Source organism: Onychostoma macrolepis, chromosome 07 (genome assembly GCF_012432095.1).
Source record: "Onychostoma macrolepis isolate SWU-2019 chromosome 07, ASM1243209v1, whole genome shotgun sequence".
In the NCBI taxonomy this organism is placed as follows: domain Eukaryota; kingdom Metazoa; phylum Chordata; class Actinopteri; order Cypriniformes; family Cyprinidae; genus Onychostoma; species Onychostoma macrolepis.
In genome coordinates, this window is record NC_081161.1 from 9,701,348 (window position 1) to 9,722,200 (window position 20,853).

The window sequence follows — 20,853 nt, forward strand, 5'->3', positions numbered from 1 at the left end:
CAAATTGATGTGGCGAGGTCAGTGAGGCGACAATGGCACATACAAAGTCTGGTGCCAATATGTCAAAGCTTTGCAGAGATACAGCCTCATATGTAGTTTTGCATCACTGCAGCAAATTCGTTGATGCATTAAATGATAACCATTTTTTATACAGACATGAAATCCTTAACTTTTTGCCAGCATGGTCTGAACATGATCTGAGTCAAATTTGGTGAAAATTTTACCCACAGTCTAGGAAGAGTTTGAAAAAGTAGGTTTTCAACATAAATTAAAAATGGCGGACAGGAAGTTCGGCTGACAATGGCAAAATTGGTATCTATGTTCTCAACAAACACAAAAGTTATTGGCATTTTTGGAAATTTCATCATAAGTTTTGACCGCAAGGTGGCTCTTTTTGAGTATTTTCAGAACATGGTGCCGAAGACACATACTGAGTTTTGTAACAATTCACTGATACGTTCATAAAATATAGCATTTTACGACAAAATTCAAAATGGCCGACATGATTGGAAATGATTTGACTCGGCATGCTGCGCCAAACCTAAATAGACAAGTTTTGTCATTTTTGGCCAAACCATTTTTCATATCTCCTGACCACTAAGTGGTACTGTGCCAAAACTGTGCAGGTAGCTTCAGGTCATGGTTATTATAACAAACACCAAGTTTGATTTCAATACACCAAACTGTTGTGGAGATGTAGCCTCACGTTAATTTCACGTAAATAAAAAAGAGAAAATCACTCACTGCTCTTGACTGAATAACGGAATACGATGAATCTATATTTCATTTATACAGTGAGGAATATGCAATTTTTGTTTCATTTTATTATTTAATTTTTGTACTTGAACACCTACAAATCTAAAAACCCAAAGCATCTTTAACTTTATCTGTATCTTTGTTCTATTTATTTATTTGTGCTATTACTTGTAATTTGTTCATTTGCTCTTATTTACTGACTGTTCACTTGTCTTTAATAATATTTGTAATAATTAAATAAATGTTTAATAATTGTAATAAATTTTAATAAATTTAACTTTATTTATATTTGTTAGGATAGTAGTTTTTTCTGTGATATTGAAATTGGAATCGAGAATTGTAAAATTTACTGGTTTTTAATTTTGTTGCGTAAGCTTATTTATTATAATACAAGATAACATGTCAAAAACTGTGAAAACTTTTTATTTATTTATTTATTTATTTATTTATTTTTACAACAAAGTTACTTGAAATACTATAAATGTTAACTAAGAAATTATTTACATTTCTTATACTTATTCAATTTCTTATTAAGCGTTAAAAGAAACATTCATCTGGAAGAAGGGGGCCCAAATTTCTGTCTTGCACAACCCCTTTAAACTCTTCATGGTGTCCGTACCTTAAGTTCTTTAAATTTAATTGATTTAAATTTTACTACCTTAAAATCACATTTGAATTCTACCTCTTTTCATGGTAATTTTATAAGGCAACCTCATTTTAACTGTCTATATACACATTATACAGTATGTATTCATTGTCTCTAGATCTCAAAGCTCCACTTACCAGAGGGGGAGCTGTCACAATCATGAATGTTACACTTCTTTGTATTCTTTGGTCGAGGTTCGTGATCACAATCAACATGCTCATTTTCATGCTCGAGCTCGGCCTTAGTGTTGACACATTTCACCAGTCTGCGCTGAACACCTCCTCCACAGGACACCGAACACTGCAAACACACAATAACACCCAGTACGATCAACGACCTATTGCAAAGCTTTGACAGCCGAGGACTGTCTTGAAAGGAGTCATATCCTAACATTTATCTAAAATTGTATCTTTTCCCCCCCACTCTGATTTTAGATTCTGAAAGATCCATGTACATGATCAGTTCATGTTTTTGAATCTGTATGAGAAAATAATTGTATTTAAGTTTTTACATGCTTAATTTTTTTCCTGTTAATTAGATTTCAGACATAATCAGTCTGATTATGAATTCATTATTTGGGTGCATGTAAACATAACAATGTTAGCCCAGGTTTCCCAATTCAAATGCAGTTTTACATGACCAGTGTCCACCCAAGGTTTGAAGGACTTTTATATCTCATCATAGGAATCCTACTAACAAACCAGCCTTATTTTGCAAAAGCAAGACTAAACACTGCTGAAGGAATAAGGAATAAGGAAACCACATTATAGGTTTTGCAAGGTGGTTTACACAACATAATTCCATACCCTGGTCCACATGTGCATTTAACATGATTTCCACATGATTTGACAGCACTGGTATGGAGAAGGGGTATAGAAGGGGCTATCTGTATCAAAGGCAGGTTCAGATGCTGAGTATGTACCCAAAGGGGTAGACCACATTAGCAATTTAATTGCAGGATGAGCATTGTGAGTTCATATGAGCACACTGTGATTTGACTTCACTGATTGTCCAATTATGTTACTTCCTACATTCAGGTCTGACATTTTAAACACACACACTGTGAATAATCCATTAAATCTCTTTATCTTTGAATATCTAGAAAGAAAAACCGAATGAGAGATAATTACAATCTTCTGTCATTTTCTTCCACTATTTGGGATGTTGCCATTTTCAGAAGTTGCCACAAAAGAAAAAAAATTAGAACCTTTCAAAAAAATAAAAATAAAAAAATGTTTTGTTGGCTGTTTTAAATCCATCTAATACGAGTAGAATATACTGGCCAAAGTTCTGGTGGGTGGGGGATTTATGAAGCACAGTGGTTCTCAAAGTGTGGGATGGTTTTGTAAGGGATTGTGAGAGTCTTCTCATGTTCTCAAATATTTTCACTTTTAATCACTTTTAAACATTCAAATCGTGAGAAGCAATGAGGTTTGTCTGCAGTTTCTTATTCTCTACCACCTTCTAGTTTTATGGTGCAGATTTCCCTCACTGTGCTGTGCTTATATAACCAAACAGATGTTCTTGTGTGTGAGCCAGATCTTAATCGGGCAGGCTGAAAGGTTACTTAAATTACGGCCTGTTTTTCACACAAAGTATTCCAGTGACACTGATTATATGGACTACTACTTTTTTTGTACCGTAAAGTATGAAAGAAAAAACTATGTAGTTGTACTTACAAAATGTCCATTCAAATTAACTTGAATAATGAAAAGTTGTACTCTTTAAGCAACACAATAGTGAAAATTAAAAGAACATAAGACATTTTCAGGGTTTTTTCCTCCAGAAAAAAAGGATGAAAGACAACACTAATAATTAAGTTTTAAAAATACAATTCTCAGATTCTAAGCCGAATCCAGCACATATGTTCCTCTAATTCTGAGGGTTATTTTATTCACGCATTAGGATACATGGTTTTGTATCTAGTGCAGAGACATATTGTTAAGCTGGCTTACTTAAAATCAAACCAAACATTTCCTCTAGTTTTATGTCACTCACCTGACCCCAGGATCCAGTAATCCACTGGTGGCATGGATGGACATTGCAAGTCTGAATGTTGCTGGGCTGTAGGTCATTATCACATTTCCCAGTTTCAGGGCAAGTGACCAGCCTCTGCTGCTCCCCACCTCCACACAGCTCTGAACACTGTGGGCATATATGGTGTTAGAATCAGACACAAAGAACTGAAGAGAGTAGCGTGAAGATCAAGAAACAGACACAAAGAGCTGAGGAGAGAAAAATGAAGCTTCTGAATGCTAAATATGTTTACCTGCCCCCAAGAAGATGTGTACCACTCTAAACAGTTGTGGATGTTACAAGGAATTCGGACAGGAGGTCTAGGGGACGTGGCCTGGCAATGAAATGGCCTCAGCAACCTCTGATCTCGTGTGTCATAACACTGAATCTCTCTAACCTTCACTCCTACACCACAATTCTTCGTGCACTGCCAAAAGAGAATTCAGGAGTAGCAACTCTCATTGCGTTTTCATTCATTGGAAATTCATTGAATTTATAATCTTTGGCTGCATGCATGCAGACTTACTTTACTCCATTCTCCAATTTTCCAAGCAGAGCAGGGACGAAGGTAGCAGCGGCGTGCTGGCACTGGCCTAGTAGCTAAGTCACAGTCTGATTCATCATCAGTGCTGCAGGAAACTGACCTCCAGATGGCACCAAGCCCGCAACTTGTTGAGCACTATAAAATCATTTGTAGTATAAAGTACTGTTCACGTTGAAAAATGCATGCGAACCCTGCTTAAAGTGATTTATTCAAGTAGGACATGTTCCTGGATAAACATTCTCATTAACTATTCAAATTTTAGAATTAGATTACAAGTTAGAGGTTATAGGCTCCAACAACATTCTTATAAACTTAGCATTTCCCATTTTCGATCTTCAGGATATAAAACCTTTTGTAGGTGTGCACACACTCATGCAAAGTCAGGTTTAAGGATGGATAGTGGTTCCATGCAATCCCTCATATCCATTTTTGTTGCTAGAATAACATGAAACAAATTTCATTACCTGAAAGTTAAACTTATGTTTCTGTTTAAATCTAATGCTGTGGTGTCAGCATAATTCAAGGACTTTTATCTTTGTGGCCGACTGCTGTTTCTCAGCCTATGCTGGTTTCGTATCTAGAGAATGTGAGGAATGCATAATTAACTACTCACAGCACTCCATTTGCCTTTTTTCCAGTGTGCAGGGGAGGCTGATGGGGAAAGAGAAGGCATGACCAGCCCAGTGGGCATCGGAGGGCTAGAAGAATGCACTGAATGCACACTGCTAGTGCCCTGAGATGGCTGCTCAGTAGGAGTAGACAGAGAGGGATTTAGCCCAGAAGGTCTCAGCATTCGGGCAATAATAATCTCATTGTTGTCAATCTCTGTCCAGCGAGATATGGGGACTGGAGTTCCCCAAGGCTCTATTCTTGGCCCATTAGTTTTGGGTGGTACAATGGCTCTGGAATACCAACTTTGAGTCTCTGTAGCAATTGTAGTATCCGGAATATCACTTGGAGTGAAGAGTGGGGGCTCAAAATCACTTTCCATTTCTGTAGGAGGTAGAGCTGTTGTTCCAGCTGCTGAGGTCATGCTACTGTAATGTTTGGCTGGGACAGAGGAAGTTGGAGAAGGAACATACTCTTGAGAAAGGCTATCTGAGGTTGTAGTGAACTCTCTTACAGTGAATTCACTCTCTTTAGTGTTAAATGATGGTTCCGTCAGAACTTTATATTTTGCAAAGTAATCACTGGAAGCACTGATGAGAAGCTCCAATGGTTGAGAAGTTGCACTCAGTGAGACTGTTGGTGAGGCCGTACTCCACTGCAATGGAGTAGTGGGATTATGAATATGTCTGTTCTCATAAGTTTCAAACTTAAACACATAATCTAAAGGAGGTTCATAATTGTGAGTGCCATGGTGTGGTTCACTTTCACCTCCAGGGACATCTTCGCCAAACTCTTCCTCATTCTCATCTTCAGTTATTGCCGTTATGGTTTTATCTTTTTGATTGCCTTTGTAATTGTCATGGTTATTTGAGTTTCTGTTCAAATTTGTATGTGGTTCAGGAGTCAAAAATATGTTTGGCTCAGTTTCATAGGATAATGTCTGCTTGTCCTGAGTGGACACATCTGCAGTTGATGGAGGTTTCCTTGTAATACTGAAGTCACTATCATTGTCCTTCCATTTGCTAAATAACCTGGTAACTGCAGAGGACGATTCAGTTGTTGTAGTGACAGGCAGGAAGTAATCCTCAGCAAATAGCTCATCATTATTTTCATCTAGTACGTCTTTCTTTTGAGGTTCATGATCTTCAGTACCCGTGTTTGTAATGCTGTCAGAGCGCATAGTGGTAGTACTCTGTTGGTCCGCATTGGTGGATGGCGATGAGGTAGTTATAGGGACATCTGTCCCTGTCAGAGGAACGTCTCCATGTTTTATTCCTGAGTTATCAAACATATCATTTTCATCTTTATCAAAGTCATACGACAGATCCTCATGGAATCTTATAAAATTGTAGTCATAATAAAAATCATCAACTTGAAGATTTTTCACAATAGAATTGTCAGAGGACTTTTCAACATGACTATAATGTGAGAAATCATCTTCTATAATGTCATTGAGGTCAGCATTGCCGCTGGGCTGATTTTTGGTTGTACTAAAGTGGGGTATAACTTTTATCTCATTGAAAACTTCTTTGCTGGATGCTCCACTTCCTGACCAGTCATTGCCAAAGGTGTCCGAATTAATGGAGCAGTCCTGAAGATAGCATGGCATAGTTGAATTAGGCTTGGCTTTTGGATCACAGTCCATGCCAGTATTCCAGCTGCAGGTCACGTCACGTATCTGGAAACCAGCTGCACAGCTCACTGAACACTGTGGAAGAAGCAGTGCGTAAGAGCTGTCAAAGTCAGAAAATTGGCTCACGATGATTTAAAAATAAAATGAGACCGTTTTGTATAACAATGAGTCATCAAAACAGTTTTGTATATTTTTGTCCAATAAAGCAAAATCTGAACTTTATTAACTCTGAAAGCAAGGAATAATCATCAAGCATGTGTAGTGTTTGTAGTATTGACAGAATGAATGTGAAGATGAATGTTTTCTCTGTTCAAATAATGTACTGTAGTGGTACAATAGCACTGTAAAAAGTGATAAGTTAACTTAACTTAAAAAAATTGAGGTAACCTGTTGCCTTAAAATGAACTTGACAATTCACTTAACTTATTTTTTTAAATGATTATTTATTTAAGTCAACTTATCACTTTTTACAGTGGTATGTTGAAAAAATACTTTGGACAAATTCAAAAATTGTAATTTGTTACAGTTTTTTTCCCCTCTCAAATTATATCTATGGTTTCATTAAAACCTTAAATTTTGATTTAATATCAATCTAAAATATGCATTTTCTGAAAAAAAAAAAAACATTAATACAAAATAAAGATGATTTAATATAAAGATCATACAATAATCAATACAGTAATCAATTCTATATACAGTTCCATATTTTAATGTTACATAAAGTTGATCAATACATACAGTATATAGGCTTTTTTACAATTTAATTTGACCATAAACAAAAGCTAAATTGGCTATAATAATTTAAGATAAAACTAAAAACATTGCTAGTCAAAGTTTAAAGTAGTACTATAAATGAATACAACTTTAAATGGGTTTTATTGTTTACTGTGTTGTGATATGAAAATTTTCTGCTATATACTAAAAAACGGAATAATTAATAAAACCTATAATAATTTCTTCAGTTTTCTGCACACCAACAAAATACTATTTGAACAAAATTGTTTCTTTTCATTTTTTCTATGAGGTGCTTAAACCAAAAACCATGATTTTCGATTAGACTAAAATAAAATGCACTTTACATAAATTACATGGTCATTTTCCTTTTTTTCAGAGTATAATAGCAGGTAATACATTGGTGCAATGAAATATATCATGGAACTGAAGGATTTTCATGTTCATAGAGCATAGTACATTGATGTTAACCATGATAATACTATGCTATGTTTTGTTAGTTCTGCTAAAATATTAAGGCTGCACAAACAATCTCAGTAAAACCTTTCTTCACAGATCATTCTGTATGCTTTATGAAAAATATGAATCATAATCCTATATAGTCTGATGTTCCTTGTGGCTGATATATGCTCACCTCTGACCAGCTTCCAGTGGTCCAGTCAGCAGGACAGGACACATGTGTGTTACACCGAACAATTGACTCAGGCTTAGGCAAGTGTTGACATTCAGCTGGCTGAAGCGCTCGTTGCTCATCCAGCCCAAGGCTCCGAATACACAGCACTGTTCTCTTACTAAGCCCAATGTCCCCACAGCTAGATGAGCACTTCTGCCACTCTCCAACCCACCATCTGATGACACAAAAACATCACAGGAATTTACTGCACTCTTACTGCACTGATGATTGCCTTTAAAATAAATCTAGTGGACTGCTGCTGATGGGTGTGTAAAGTACAGGACTGTCCAGCAGTAAAACTCACATGGCAGGACATGCCCCCTTATTGCAGTTACTTTGCTTGTCATCCGGCCTAGTAGATGGATCACAGTAATGTTCCTCGACGATTCCAGATGTTCTCTCCACACAGTGCACAACTTGCCTCTGCACACCTGAAAAAAAAAGAGCAGATTGAAGAGCAGCTGTTTACAAAAAAAAATACATATTTGCCAATGCACACAAGTATGCACTCGACATATGGTAATTGCATAGAATTCAATTACAGAATTTTCAGGCATTTAAACAGAGAAAGAGCTGACAACTGTACCACAGCCTGCCCTTCTTCATAAGCAAAATAAAAATTATCCAAAACAATTACAAATGAATGTATACTACACAAAATAAATGCCAAATAAATAAATGAATAAATGAATAAACTGTATATAAATGTTCATACAATTTAGTTTAATTGAATAATAAAGAAAGAAAGAAAGAAAGAAAGAAAGAAAGAAAGAAAGAAAGAAAGAAAGAAAGAAAGAAAAAGAAATGATGCTACTAAAGTTTAGTGTTAGTGGCATTTCAATCTATTTTTCACACAACATGTGAAAGAAAGAGTGATATGCCACTAACTCTAGTAATATTCCTTCAAGATATATCTTCACATTTTAATTTGGTGGGGATTTAGAGAGTGGCAGTGTATTTAATAATACAGTTTTCCTTAAGAACCCAAAGTACCAGCCAATGATCTTTTTGTGGTTTGATTAAAATTTTCACATTGTCCTCCTATTTAATCAACTCTAGAAATGAATGCGAGGAGACGATTATGCTGAATGTAATAATAATTTAAAAAAAATCTTAATCTCAGCAGTCCTGTAGTTTTAAAACACAGATAGCAGCAAATTTACCTTAATTACGCTTTGCTAATCTCCCCTAGGAACTGAATTGACTCCAGAAGGAAGAGGGATAGCCCTTCTTCTGTACTCTCCTCTGTTAGAGTCACATCCTCAGGCTGATTTCGACCTTTATTTGACAGCTTTGAGAATCAGAGTCTCCAACAGAGAGATGAAGGGACCCACAGTCCAGAGGCTTCACAGACTTCAGAGGTGTTTGAAGAATGTTATCAGATAAACCCTCAAACAGATGGGATAAAGGGCCCTGGGGCCCAGGTGTCAGTCTGCACTGATTGGTGTGACCCTCAAAAGATGTACATGGACATTAGGTGGCAAGTCCCACAGCTAAAATTTGCAGAACACTGTCGTATGTTTGCTTACAGTCATGGACAAAAATATCGGCACTTGGTAAATATGATCAAAGAAGGCTTTGAAAATTAATCTGCATTGTTAACCCTTTTGATCTTTTATTTAAAAAATTCAACTCTAACCTTTCATTGGATAATAAGAATTTAAAATGGGGGGAAATGTAAAAAAATTTTCTTTAATACACATTGGCCACAATTAACGGCACCCTTTTACTCAATACTTTTTGAAACCTCCATTTGCCAGTTTAACAGCTCTAAATGTTCTCCTACAATGCCTGATGAGGTTAGAGAACACCTGACAAGAGATCAGAGACCATTCCTTCATCCAGAATCACTCCAGACCCTTTAGATTCACAGCTCCATGTTGGTGCTGCTTCTCTTCAGTTCACTCATTTTCTATAAGGTTCAGGTCAGAGGACTGGAATGGCCAGCAGAAGCTTGGTTTTGTGCTCAGTGACCCATTTTTGTGTTGTTTTTGAGGTTTGTGTTTGGATTATTGTACGGTTGGAAGATCCATGGCCCATTATAAGATTTCTAACAGAGTCAGTCACTTATTGATTTTTTATCTGTTGGTATTTCTTAGAGTCCATGATGCCATGTGTCTAAACAAGATGTCCAGGACCTCCAGCAGAAATATAGGCCCACAACATCAAAAATACAGCAGTATATTTCATTGTACACATGGGGTACTTTTTATCCCTGTGTTCACCAAACCCATGTTTGCTGCTAAAAAGCTAATTTTTTAGTTTCATCTGACCATAGAAGCCAGTCCTATTTGAAGTTTCAGTCGTGTCGGATAACTGAATATGCTGGAGTTTGTTTTTGGATGAGCGAGGAGAATTTTTCTTGAAACCTCCCAAACAACATGTGGTGATGTAGGTGCTGTTTGACATTTTTTTTAAGGTTTTCTGATCCGAGACTCAACTATTTTCTTCAATTCTCCAGCTGTGGTCCTCGGAGAGTCTTTAGCCACTCAAACTCTCCTTCTCACCGTGCATTAGGACGATATAGACACACGTCCTCTTCCTGGCAGTTTCCTACCATTTTATGTTGATTGGAAATTCTTAACTATTGCCCTGATGGTGGAAATGGGAATTTTCACAGCTCTAGCTCTTTTCTTAAAGCCACTTCACTAATTTGTGAAGCTCAATTATCTTTTGCTGCACTTCAGAAATATATTCTTTGGTTTTTCTCATTGTGATGGATGATTAAGGGAATTTGGGCTTTGTTTTCCCTCCTATTTATATTTCTGTGAAACAGGAAGCCATGGCTGGATAATTTCATGTTCATAATCATCCTGGAGTGCTCAACATTGTGAATATGAATGGGAATATACTTCAGAGATATTTTACTCATAAGAATTTCTAGGGGTGCCAATAATTGTGTCCAACGTGAATTTGAGAAAAACATTTATTTCATAATGATATTCCTCCCCATTTTAAATTCTTATTATCCATTGAAAGGTTACATTTTTGTGACTTTTTAAAATAAAAGATCAAAAGGATTAGCAATGCAGATGAATTTTCACAGCCTTCTTTGATCATATTTACCAAGGGTGCCGATATTTTTGACTGTATGTGTAGATAAATATATACCATTATTTTCAAAGTCACAAAAAATTAAAACCCCAAAACTTGCTTTGGCCTGATTTTGATTATAAGATTTTTTAAAAATAACATAAATACATAGCTTAATTCATTTTACAAAACGTTATTTGATATTGTGGGAGTCCTTAATTTGAATTCTGCTGTTATGATATAGAATAATTGATTTACCTGCTGTGCCAGACCAATTAAATGATGTCATTTGTGTGAGCACTTCAGTCAAATTAAAGATGAGTAGCGGGTAATTGCATCTAAAAATAATCATACTGAAACTTTTCAACACTATTGAGACTGGTGCACTTCTAGTATGGACATAGTTTCATCCTATTCTTATGTATTTTTTGGATTTTATTAAATATGAAATACAAATCGATGTTAATAAAGAACCACTGGTGCCATGCAATAATCCTTAACAGAGCTGTTGATGACCAAAAGCAAAAAAAGCATGTACTGTATTCATAATCTATAGCAATTAATACACTTCATCTAATAATATATTTTCAAGAGGAGTCACTAAAGTCACAAAATATTTTCAATTTACAGAAGCACTGCAAACGTTTTTCAGTGACATTAAGAGCACTTTCAAACCTATCAGAGCTACTATTCAACTTAGTTTACAGGCTTCAGGCAATTCTGTCATACAACGGATGTGATGTTCAGTCTAATAATCCGAACTATTGTGTCTGTGTGCATTTTCCTTTCCTTTCCTCAGTATAAACACCCCTTTTCTATTACCAAAATTTATGAAATGATCAACAAATAAATGTATTGCATGCAATTGGTTTAGCTACAAAACTACAAATTCTCCAAACAATTTCTACCCACTCTATCATTATCACACAGCAAAAAGGAATGTACACGCAAATCCAGCCTCTTCTAAAGCCCTTTCTTATGAACACATGAAACATGGATTTAAATGAGACATTTACGTTTTGTATTACCAAAAACAGGCTGCTTCCTGCAGAGAGAAATTGCATGCAAATCCTTAAGCCTCTGATTTCAGCTACATTGTCATGTTCGAAAAAATGTTCAATTCTCTCAGATTAAATGTTGGTGACTGCGATACAAGGAACAAAATATGCATCAATATTAGTGTTTTTCTGTTTTAGTCTTCCTTTCATAAGCAGATGAGCGTCGGATATGAGGAGAAATGTTAAGATTAAGTAAAGTAACAGCTTGTATTTAATAATTACACTTTGATTATAATTACACAGTGAATGAAGGACACTATAAAAACGTAAGACTTAATGTACAGTACATTCAATAAACACTGAAGACAGTGTTTCTTCAGCATTTCTGCATAGCTCCTAATCACATTTGTAACAGAACCGCTGGATTCAAACGGCCTTCAGTATCACTAACTGGAAAGTATTAGCAGATTAACCCACCCACTGATCAAAGAAACAGCAACCACCTGAGATCCTTGGATCAAATTAGACACACTTTAAAACCATTAAACATTATCTGAATTCTTGATTAGAGAACAACAAGTCTAAAGACCCCATTTGCTGCTGAACATGCTAAAGGGCCATAATTTGTTCTTTAAACATGGGGATTTTTTCAGTGAATTTTATGAAAGAAAACTGAAAATGTGGGGTTTTTTCTTGAAAAAGTCACTTTGCCTTTGGTTTTAATACCAAAGGTAATCATATGTGAAATATGATTAAGGTTAATCAAATGTGAAATAACACTGAATACTTTTCACTGTATAAATGGACAGATTTATGCTTAAAGCAACTAAAATTATTTAGTCCAACGCAGTGAGTGATTTTCCCCTTTTTCTTTTGTTGTTTGAATAACATTAAATGACAAAGACATCTGTAAGTTTATTAGGCTGTTGTCAATTTAAGAATTAAGGCATGGAACCACTATACAAACACACCTTAGCCAAATTTCTCCCTACTCTTTAGGCTATGTGCATTTAAGACTGCGCTAAGTGGTTAGGTGAATACTCGCCAAGCTGGTCATTTTGATATATTTTTATGTGTATTTGGCCATTTAGGCATGCCCCTGAAGTAGGGGTGGGCGATATGGCAAAAATATCATAGCAAAAGTTTTTTTAGAACATAAATGCAATCAATATTAAACACCTGCGGCAATATTTCAATCATTAAACAGAGCAACAAAATGGTGTAAAAACACTTAAAGTGCCTTAATATATTTAAAACAGTAATATTCTCTATATTAATGATGCATAGTTTACATGCAAGCAGATGAGGCCGGAATATGAACGCAATCCGCTTAATGGTTCAGTGTTTTCCTTCTAATGGTTTTCTATGGGAAACCATTTAACGTGAAACTTTGCACATTGCGTTTATATTCTGGCTTCATCTGCTTGCTTGTACAAAATATACATAATCAATAAGGTGTATACTAAATTTCGCCTTTTAATATCAGCGTTTTACTACATTACTACTTAATGCAAACCGCATAAAAATAACTGTTGGTCAGTGGAGCAAAGTTTCTTTTTTTTCCTCCAGGTGGGCGTTCCTATAAGGGTGTGACGTCATGTGAAAACTATCAATTGCAGTTTCATTTAGTTATCATACAACTGCACCCGACATAGCTTATAAAAACCAATGACACCTTCTGTAACTATAAGCATGTCTTGCTGTTATCTAAATGAAAAATTACACTGATGCATCTTAATTTCCTTTCTCATACTATGGTAATATGAACTAATCACATTTCACGAATCATTTAATTCATAATTCATTGCTCTTACTTGAAGACCTGACCCTCCTGCTGTGGGCAATCAACTAATATATTTTTGTTTAAATATTGTGGGATTGTTCGTGTGTTAGCCTGAAATCCAGCTTAATTGAGCAAAACAATCATTTCAGGGACATTGTGAGATACAGGCTATTTTTTGTAAAAATCTTCTGTGCATAATGAAGGCTTTATGAAACTGCACAGCTTTTCCAATTGAGTTTGAGTTTATTTGACATAAAAAGTAGCAGCCAGCTGCGCTACAACTTCTTTGTCAAAGATAACACAATAAAGTTGCAGAACTTATTTCGATTGTGGCCTTTGATTTTGGAAAACTATTCTCATGGCGATGGTTTCAAACAGATTTGAACACCATATATTTCGTCCTACAATGACTACGAACACATTTTCTATCATGTATGCCTATGAAGAACAACTGAACAAATCAGAGTGGGTTAGGCTAGCATTGTATGATAATTTGATGTTTTCACTGTAGTTTTGAAGAATGTCAAATGTATCTGAAAACAGTTATCACGCGCTGGGCACTCGCTGCTGCTTCAGCCATCACACTTTGGAAATTTCCAAATAAAAGTGTGTGTTCAACAAGCTGAAAGAAAGTGATTAATTTCTTTGTTGGAAACATTTAAATGTAACTGAAGTTATTTTGTTGTCATTATAAATATTCACTTTCCCATGCACCCACAGAGGAGAATTAGAGAATGTGGGTCACGTTCAGCTGACAGACACCAATGCATATCTATAATTATTTCAACACAAGACAACCACAATCAAATCCCTAGAAGCTTGATTTGTAGTGGCTGCATGCAAGTTCTGCTCATTCACAAGCCAGCAAATTGTGAGAGTCATACTGGCAGATGTAATGCTATGTGTGCAATGTCATTATTTTATTGGGTGATAGGCAGTGAGTTTAATCAGTGACATTATTAATGGATTTGCAATCAGGTATCTTCTCATCACCTCCTCAACTTGCTTCACTTCGAAAAGGTGAAAAAACATATTACACTTTCCAGTTTTCTCCCTGAACAATGATGTGAGCTACTATGGCAATTCTCACTGCAGCAGTTCAAAATGTGTTCAAGGTTCAGTGTTTTGATTGTGAAAAATGTTGGAATGACCAACAATGGCAAGATTTTTCACAATCAAAACGAAAGATGAAAATTCCTGCTAGTATGGGATCTTAACAAAAAAAGTTATCCGGAATGCAACACAGAGTGATGTCAGAAATAAAGATAGAAATGGTTAGTGAGATACAATAGGCAATATAACATTTATGTAACAATAATAAATAATATGTATTTTTAGCTGAAACCGTGGTCCTTCGTGATTTATTAAATGCAAGTTAGCAGCTGCACATTTTTGAGAATAACAAAAGCATTTCAAGGAGCACAAAATGAAAACCCATGGTTCCTGATGATATATTGAGGTCTTATGAAGCGAAACGATCAGTCTGTGCAAGAAACTGAATATTATTTACAATATTATTATCTGTAATCAATAGCATAAGGCAACAGGAAACTACAATTTTATTTTTTGATTTGGTTCTTTTGGACAGTTCATTTCAATGAACTGGTTCAGTTCACTTGTTCGTTTAAGTAATCACACAAAGACATAATGCAACATATATTATTAACAGGGTTGCACACAAGTGGGATGCAGGTACATATGCCTGACCAAAATAAAAAATGCACTTTGTAAATAAGTTCAGACCTCTCATTTGCGTGACGACATGGTTTACAGCTGTTAATGCACAATTACCATTTTAGATTGACAAAAGGTAATACTCTAATATTTCTATTCAAACTGAATGCATAAATCTAAGCTATCTGCTGCCATTTTCAAAGCACAATGCAAAACTGAAACATTTCATTCACTTGCTTCACGTGCTCAGCTCTTCAATCTGCAGCGTGATACTCACTTGCCGGAAACCCACCAAAATAAAAGAAAACTCATATATATATATATATATATATTATATATATATATATATATATATATATAAATATTATTTATTTTTTTAAATTAAGTTTACTATAAAATAATTGTATTTTTATTTAATACTCCATTTTTATTTTAAAATATGATAGTATTATCACACTTTATTATTTTGTTTATTATTTAAAATATACTAAATGAATAAAATGCAATAATATTATCATGATTATTACTTTATTTTTTTATAGTTATATTTAATGCTGAATATGTGAAGTGTGAGGACCAAACCAAATGAAAAACTTATGGGCTCCTCTGATTATTAACATATATGTAACATATATTATTATATTACTAAAGCATTCAATATTGATGGGGATGTTTTACATGTCTAAAGCAAATAAAGCTCACCTTTTTACATAAACAAAGAGAAACCATAAAAACTTTCATTTTGCCACCACCTTTCAAGTGCATATCACTATGAATTACAGGTAATAATGTTGTAAATAATATTCAATTTCTTGCACAGACCAATTGTAAAAACTAAATATATATCGTCATGAGCCACAGGTATTCATTTTGTTTTCCTTGATATGCTCTTTTATTCTCAAAAACGTGCAGCTGCTAACTTGTATTTTATGTATCTCCAAGGACCATGGTTTTAGCTAAAAATCTTCTTTACTGTTCCACTGAAGAAAAAAAGTCACCTACATCTTTGAGAGCCTGAGGGTGAGTAAATTTTCACTTTTGGGTGAACTGTCCCTTTAATACTGGGTTTCGGTACCCATAGTAATAATATTATAATGAGTTGTCAGCAACAACTTCATCCCACAAAAAGTACAATTATGCATGATGAAACAGCAAAATCTGAGCTAATCAAAGACCTATGTGAAGCAGGATTTTTGGGTGCTACACAATTCCTGCTTCCAAATATGTGTCTTATCTATACTAAGCAGCATACAAAAAACAAACAAGCAAACAAAAAAAAAACATTATTTCAAATCTTTAACCCTCTGGGGTCGACAAATGCATGTTTTGTGGCATTTTTTCCAGATAACGCAGAAAGGAACTTAAATTACTCCATTTTTGATAATTGTCACACTTATTAGGGAGTGGAGCGAGGAGATGAGGAGTAAACTCAAAAGTCTTTAATGACAATCCAAAGAGAAACACAGGGCAAGTAGGAACACAAATGTAGAGCAACTCAGGAATACAGGAAGACATTCAGGGATGACATAAGACACCGGACGCTAGACACAGGAAAACACTGGACTTAAGTAACAGGAGCGGAACGAGGATAATTAGGGGAACACAGGTGAATCAAATGAAACTCAATTGGAAAAGGAACAGGAAGAACCAAATATGGGCACAATGAAACACAGGAGAAAAACTGGGTCACGGGGAGCACATTGGGAGAAAAACACAACAACACAGGAACACAGGACTGACCATGGCGGAGCAGGCAGCTCGGAGGGCTCGGAGAGCCATGGTGGAAGCAGACAGTTCAGTTCAGTTCAGTTCATATATATATGAATGAATGAATGAATGAATGAATGAATGAATGAGGCATTTATATAGCGCTTTATTGTGTATTGCAATACACCCAAAGCGCTTTACAATCATGTGGCGGGGGTCTCTCCTCAACCACCACCAGTGTGCAGCATCCATTTGGATGATGCGACGGCAGCCACAGGACAACGGCGCCAATGCGCTCACCACACACCAGCTACAGGTGGAGAGGAGAGAGAGTCATAGAGCCAATCAAGTGGATGGGGATTATTGGGAAGCCATGATTGACAAGGGCCAGTGGAGGGAATATGACCCGGACACCGGGGTTACACCCCTACTCTTTACGATGAGTGTCATGGGATTTTTAATGACCACAGAGAGTCAGGACCTCGGTTTAACGTCTCATCCGAAAGACGGTGCTTTTTTTTACAGCATAGTGTCCCCGTCACTATACTGGGGCGTTAGGACCCACACAGACTGCAGGGTGAGCACCCCCTGCTGGCCTAACTAACACCTCTTCCAACAGCAACCTAGTTTTCCCAGGAGGTCTCCCATCCAGGTACTGACCAGGCTCAGCCCTGCTTAGCTTCCATGGGCAACCGGTCTTGGGCTGCAGGGTGATATGGCTGTGGATATACACACACACTGTTATACTGTCTGCTCCCATGGCGGAGCAGGCAGACCAGGGAGCCATGGCGAAGCAGGAAGATAGGGGGCCATGGCTTGACGTAGGAGAGGGAGCCCTCTCTGGGCTTAACTGGGGAACAGAAGTCGTCTCTGGGCTTGACGTGGGAACAGCTGGACGTGGGACCAGGAGCCCTCTCTGGGCTGGATGTGGGAACAGGAGCCTTCTCTGGGCTTAACTTGGGAACACAGTCTGTCTCTCGGCTGGACGTGGGAACTGGAGTCCTCTTTGGGCTGAACTGGGGAACAGGAGCCCTCTCTGGGCTGGACGTAGGAACAGCAGCTCTCTCTCGACTTTGGTCAGGGGCTAGAGCCATCTCTCGACTCTGGTCAGGGGCTGGAGCCGACACTGGAGCAGACATTATATTTATATATAATATTTATAATATTTATAAAGAATGAATGCATAAAGAATGACATTAAACCAATGCAAGGTCCAGTCTTTCCCGTCTGAGCTCATTATCCGTAATATGATCACGTTGACGAGCAGAGCACACTTTTCATTTAAGAATCATCCACGTGAGACACATGGACATGTTAACACCCACATCACCTCCGTAAACAAATGCGAACATTCAAGTTCATCTCGGCTTTTTTTCATTTCTGGAAGAAGACGCACTCAGAGGAATAACCCAGAATTTACCTCAGAAGAAGAACACAACACGATGCATAGTTTGATCCAGCAGAGGAGATCATTTACATGAGTAAGTCTTTTTTTATTACTTGCATTAGCTGTTATTGTGGTATTGTGACATAACTTGTACAACCCGAATTCCAGAAATGTTGGGACGTTTTTTTAAATTTGAATAAAATGAAAACTAAAAGAATTTCAAATCACATGAGCCAATATTTTATTTTATTTACAATAGAACATAGAGAACATAACAAATGTTTAAGCTAAGAAATTTTACATTTTTCTCCACTAAATGAGCTCATTTCAAATTTGATGCCTGCAACAGGTCTCAAAAAAGTTGGCATGGGGGCAACAAAGGGCTGAAAAAGCAAGACATTTTGAAAAGATTCAGCTGGGAGAACATCTAGCAACCGCTCAGAAGTAAAGATGGGCAGAGGGTCTCCAATCTGTAAAAGAGTGAGTAAAAAAGATTGTGGAATACTTTAAAAAAAATGTTCCTCTACGTCAAATTGCAAAGGCTTTGCAAATCTCATCATCTACTGTGCATAACATCATCAAAAGATTCAGAGAAACTGGAGAAATCTCTGTGCGAAACAGACAAGGTCAAAGACCTTTGTTGGATGCCCATGGTCTTTCAGCAGGACAATGCAAAACCACATACTGCAGCTATTACAACAGCATGGCTTTGTAGTAGAAGAGTCTGGGTTCACCTATAGAGAACATCTGGCTCATCATTAAATAAAAAATATGTCAAAGACGACCATGAACTCTTCAGCAGCTGGAAACCTATATCAGGCAAGAATGGGATCAAATTCCAACACCAAAACTCCAGAAACTCATAAGCTTGATGCTCAGACGTCTTCAAACTGTTTTGAAAAGAAGAGGAGATGCTACACCATGATAAACATGCCCCCATCCCAACTATTTTGAGACCTGTAGCAGGCATCAAATTTGAAATGAGCTCATTTTGTGCATAAAAACATTTATGTTATGTTGTGAATAAAATATTGGCTCATGTGATTTGAAATTCTTTTAGTTTTCATTTTATTCAAATTTAAAAAACGTCCCAACATTTCTGGAATTCGGGTTGTACACATTTTACTAGTTAGACTTTTCCCAAACTATAATTCCTGACTAAATGTATAATCAAGTGAAACATTTTTAAGTATGTTTCATTTCATTACATCTAAATGTCTCACAAGGCCAGGATGTTTTTTAATGTTTTATAAAATATAAAACTATAATAGTAATATGAGTGTTTACACTGTAACACTAAGAAAGTTATAGTCTAAGAATGCATTAGACCAACATTTACTGTGAAATACTCTATTCACGAATATCAGTTTGATTGTACAGTAGATGTTTATAATGTGCTTAACAATAATTTAGTTTCACAGATCTAAAATGTTTTGTATTGTATAATACATACAAAGCATGCTTGTGTTTATGACTACAAAATCATATTTATTTATTTAGGAGTAATGAGTGGCCAATATTAGTGTTTGCTAATGTAATTATATATTTTCTGCTGATATCTATATGCGAACAGATGTGTTTTTGTCCTTTTTTCTCTGTTTAAGTCTCTGTCTTTAGATCAGCGTGCCCAATAATCTGTCTTTGACCTTCATTGTGTATATTTTGATTATACTATGTTGTAAATAAAATACAAATAATCAAAAACCCCATTATTTTACTCTCTTCACATTCTTTCTTACCTGCCTCACAGTCACAGTCATAGTGATGGCCCATTAGGGGAGGGCCCTTTGTCTCTCAGGTGTGAATCACTATTAACTGCTCACGTGTTATTGTAGCACAGTTTTATGATTACAGTGTAATCAAACTTTAGCCATTAATATGTTTTTAAAATACTGAAAAAAGCACAAATGTCAGGGCATGTCAAAATTTCTCCAGAGCCCCAAAACCCCTTAGACTCCAGAGGGTTAAGCAATATACTTGTACTCACAGTGAAGTTCTTTTTTATTCTTTATTTGGGAGTAAAAAGAAGTTTGAACTTCCTTCACAGCAGTACACTGTTAGTGAACATCCTTATGTCAACCACACTAGTGAGACACTTTAATTTCTACTATAAAGCAGCTCACCAGTGTCTTTGTTTTTATTCAGGAAATGAACCAGAGATTTCCACGTCAAAGAGGGCAGAGCCCCAGAGCACACCTACCTATTATGTAATCGCCACGGGCCAATTGTAGTTTGTAGGTGTTTGTCAGTTGGAGCAAACTTTTCTGAAAAGCTCTCTTTGGCAGGCTGTTTCAGACTTCCAAAACAAACTCCAAACAAATTTCATTTTGGCCTGATTTTGTTCAAAATGACGTCACACCACTTCGTTCTTCGATTTCGCTTTAAATATATCAGGACTTAACTCCAAACAAACTTCATTTTGGCCTGTTTTTGTTTGAAATGACATCACAACAATTTGTTAAATTTAGTCTGAAGTATATTGAGGCCTTTAAGATGGCTACATATACAGTATTCTTGAAACAGTGCGTGAACAACAAACATTAGTAATGACATGTGCATCAAATCTGTCCACAGTCTAAAGGTGTGGTCACATTAGCAAAGTTATGGCAAAATTTTGCTGGAAAAAAGGTCTATTGTCCATTGTGTAGTGATGCATAAAGCA

The 20,853-nt window shown here is 36.2% G+C and overlaps 1 protein-coding gene across 2 annotated transcripts in view; it reads right to left on the reverse strand.

Annotated features, from left to right (window-relative positions):
- The window catches only part of LOC131544599 (A disintegrin and metalloproteinase with thrombospondin motifs 7), an 82,386-nt gene that overhangs the window by 16,127 nt on the left and 45,406 nt on the right, over positions 1-20,853 (reverse strand). For both annotated transcript variants that reach the window (XM_058782937.1, XM_058782939.1), the window contains 7 exons: positions 7,914-8,040; positions 7,571-7,784; positions 4,576-6,279; positions 3,945-4,097; positions 3,672-3,845; positions 3,401-3,547; positions 1,540-1,702 (listed from right to left, as the gene is read on the reverse strand). In XM_058782937.1, the coding sequence (XP_058638920.1) occupies positions 1,540-1,702; positions 3,401-3,547; positions 3,672-3,845; positions 3,945-4,097; positions 4,576-6,279; positions 7,571-7,784; positions 7,914-8,040 (2,682 nt within the window). The remainder of the gene's footprint in view (positions 1-1,539; positions 1,703-3,400; positions 3,548-3,671; positions 3,846-3,944; positions 4,098-4,575; positions 6,280-7,570; positions 7,785-7,913; positions 8,041-20,853) is intronic.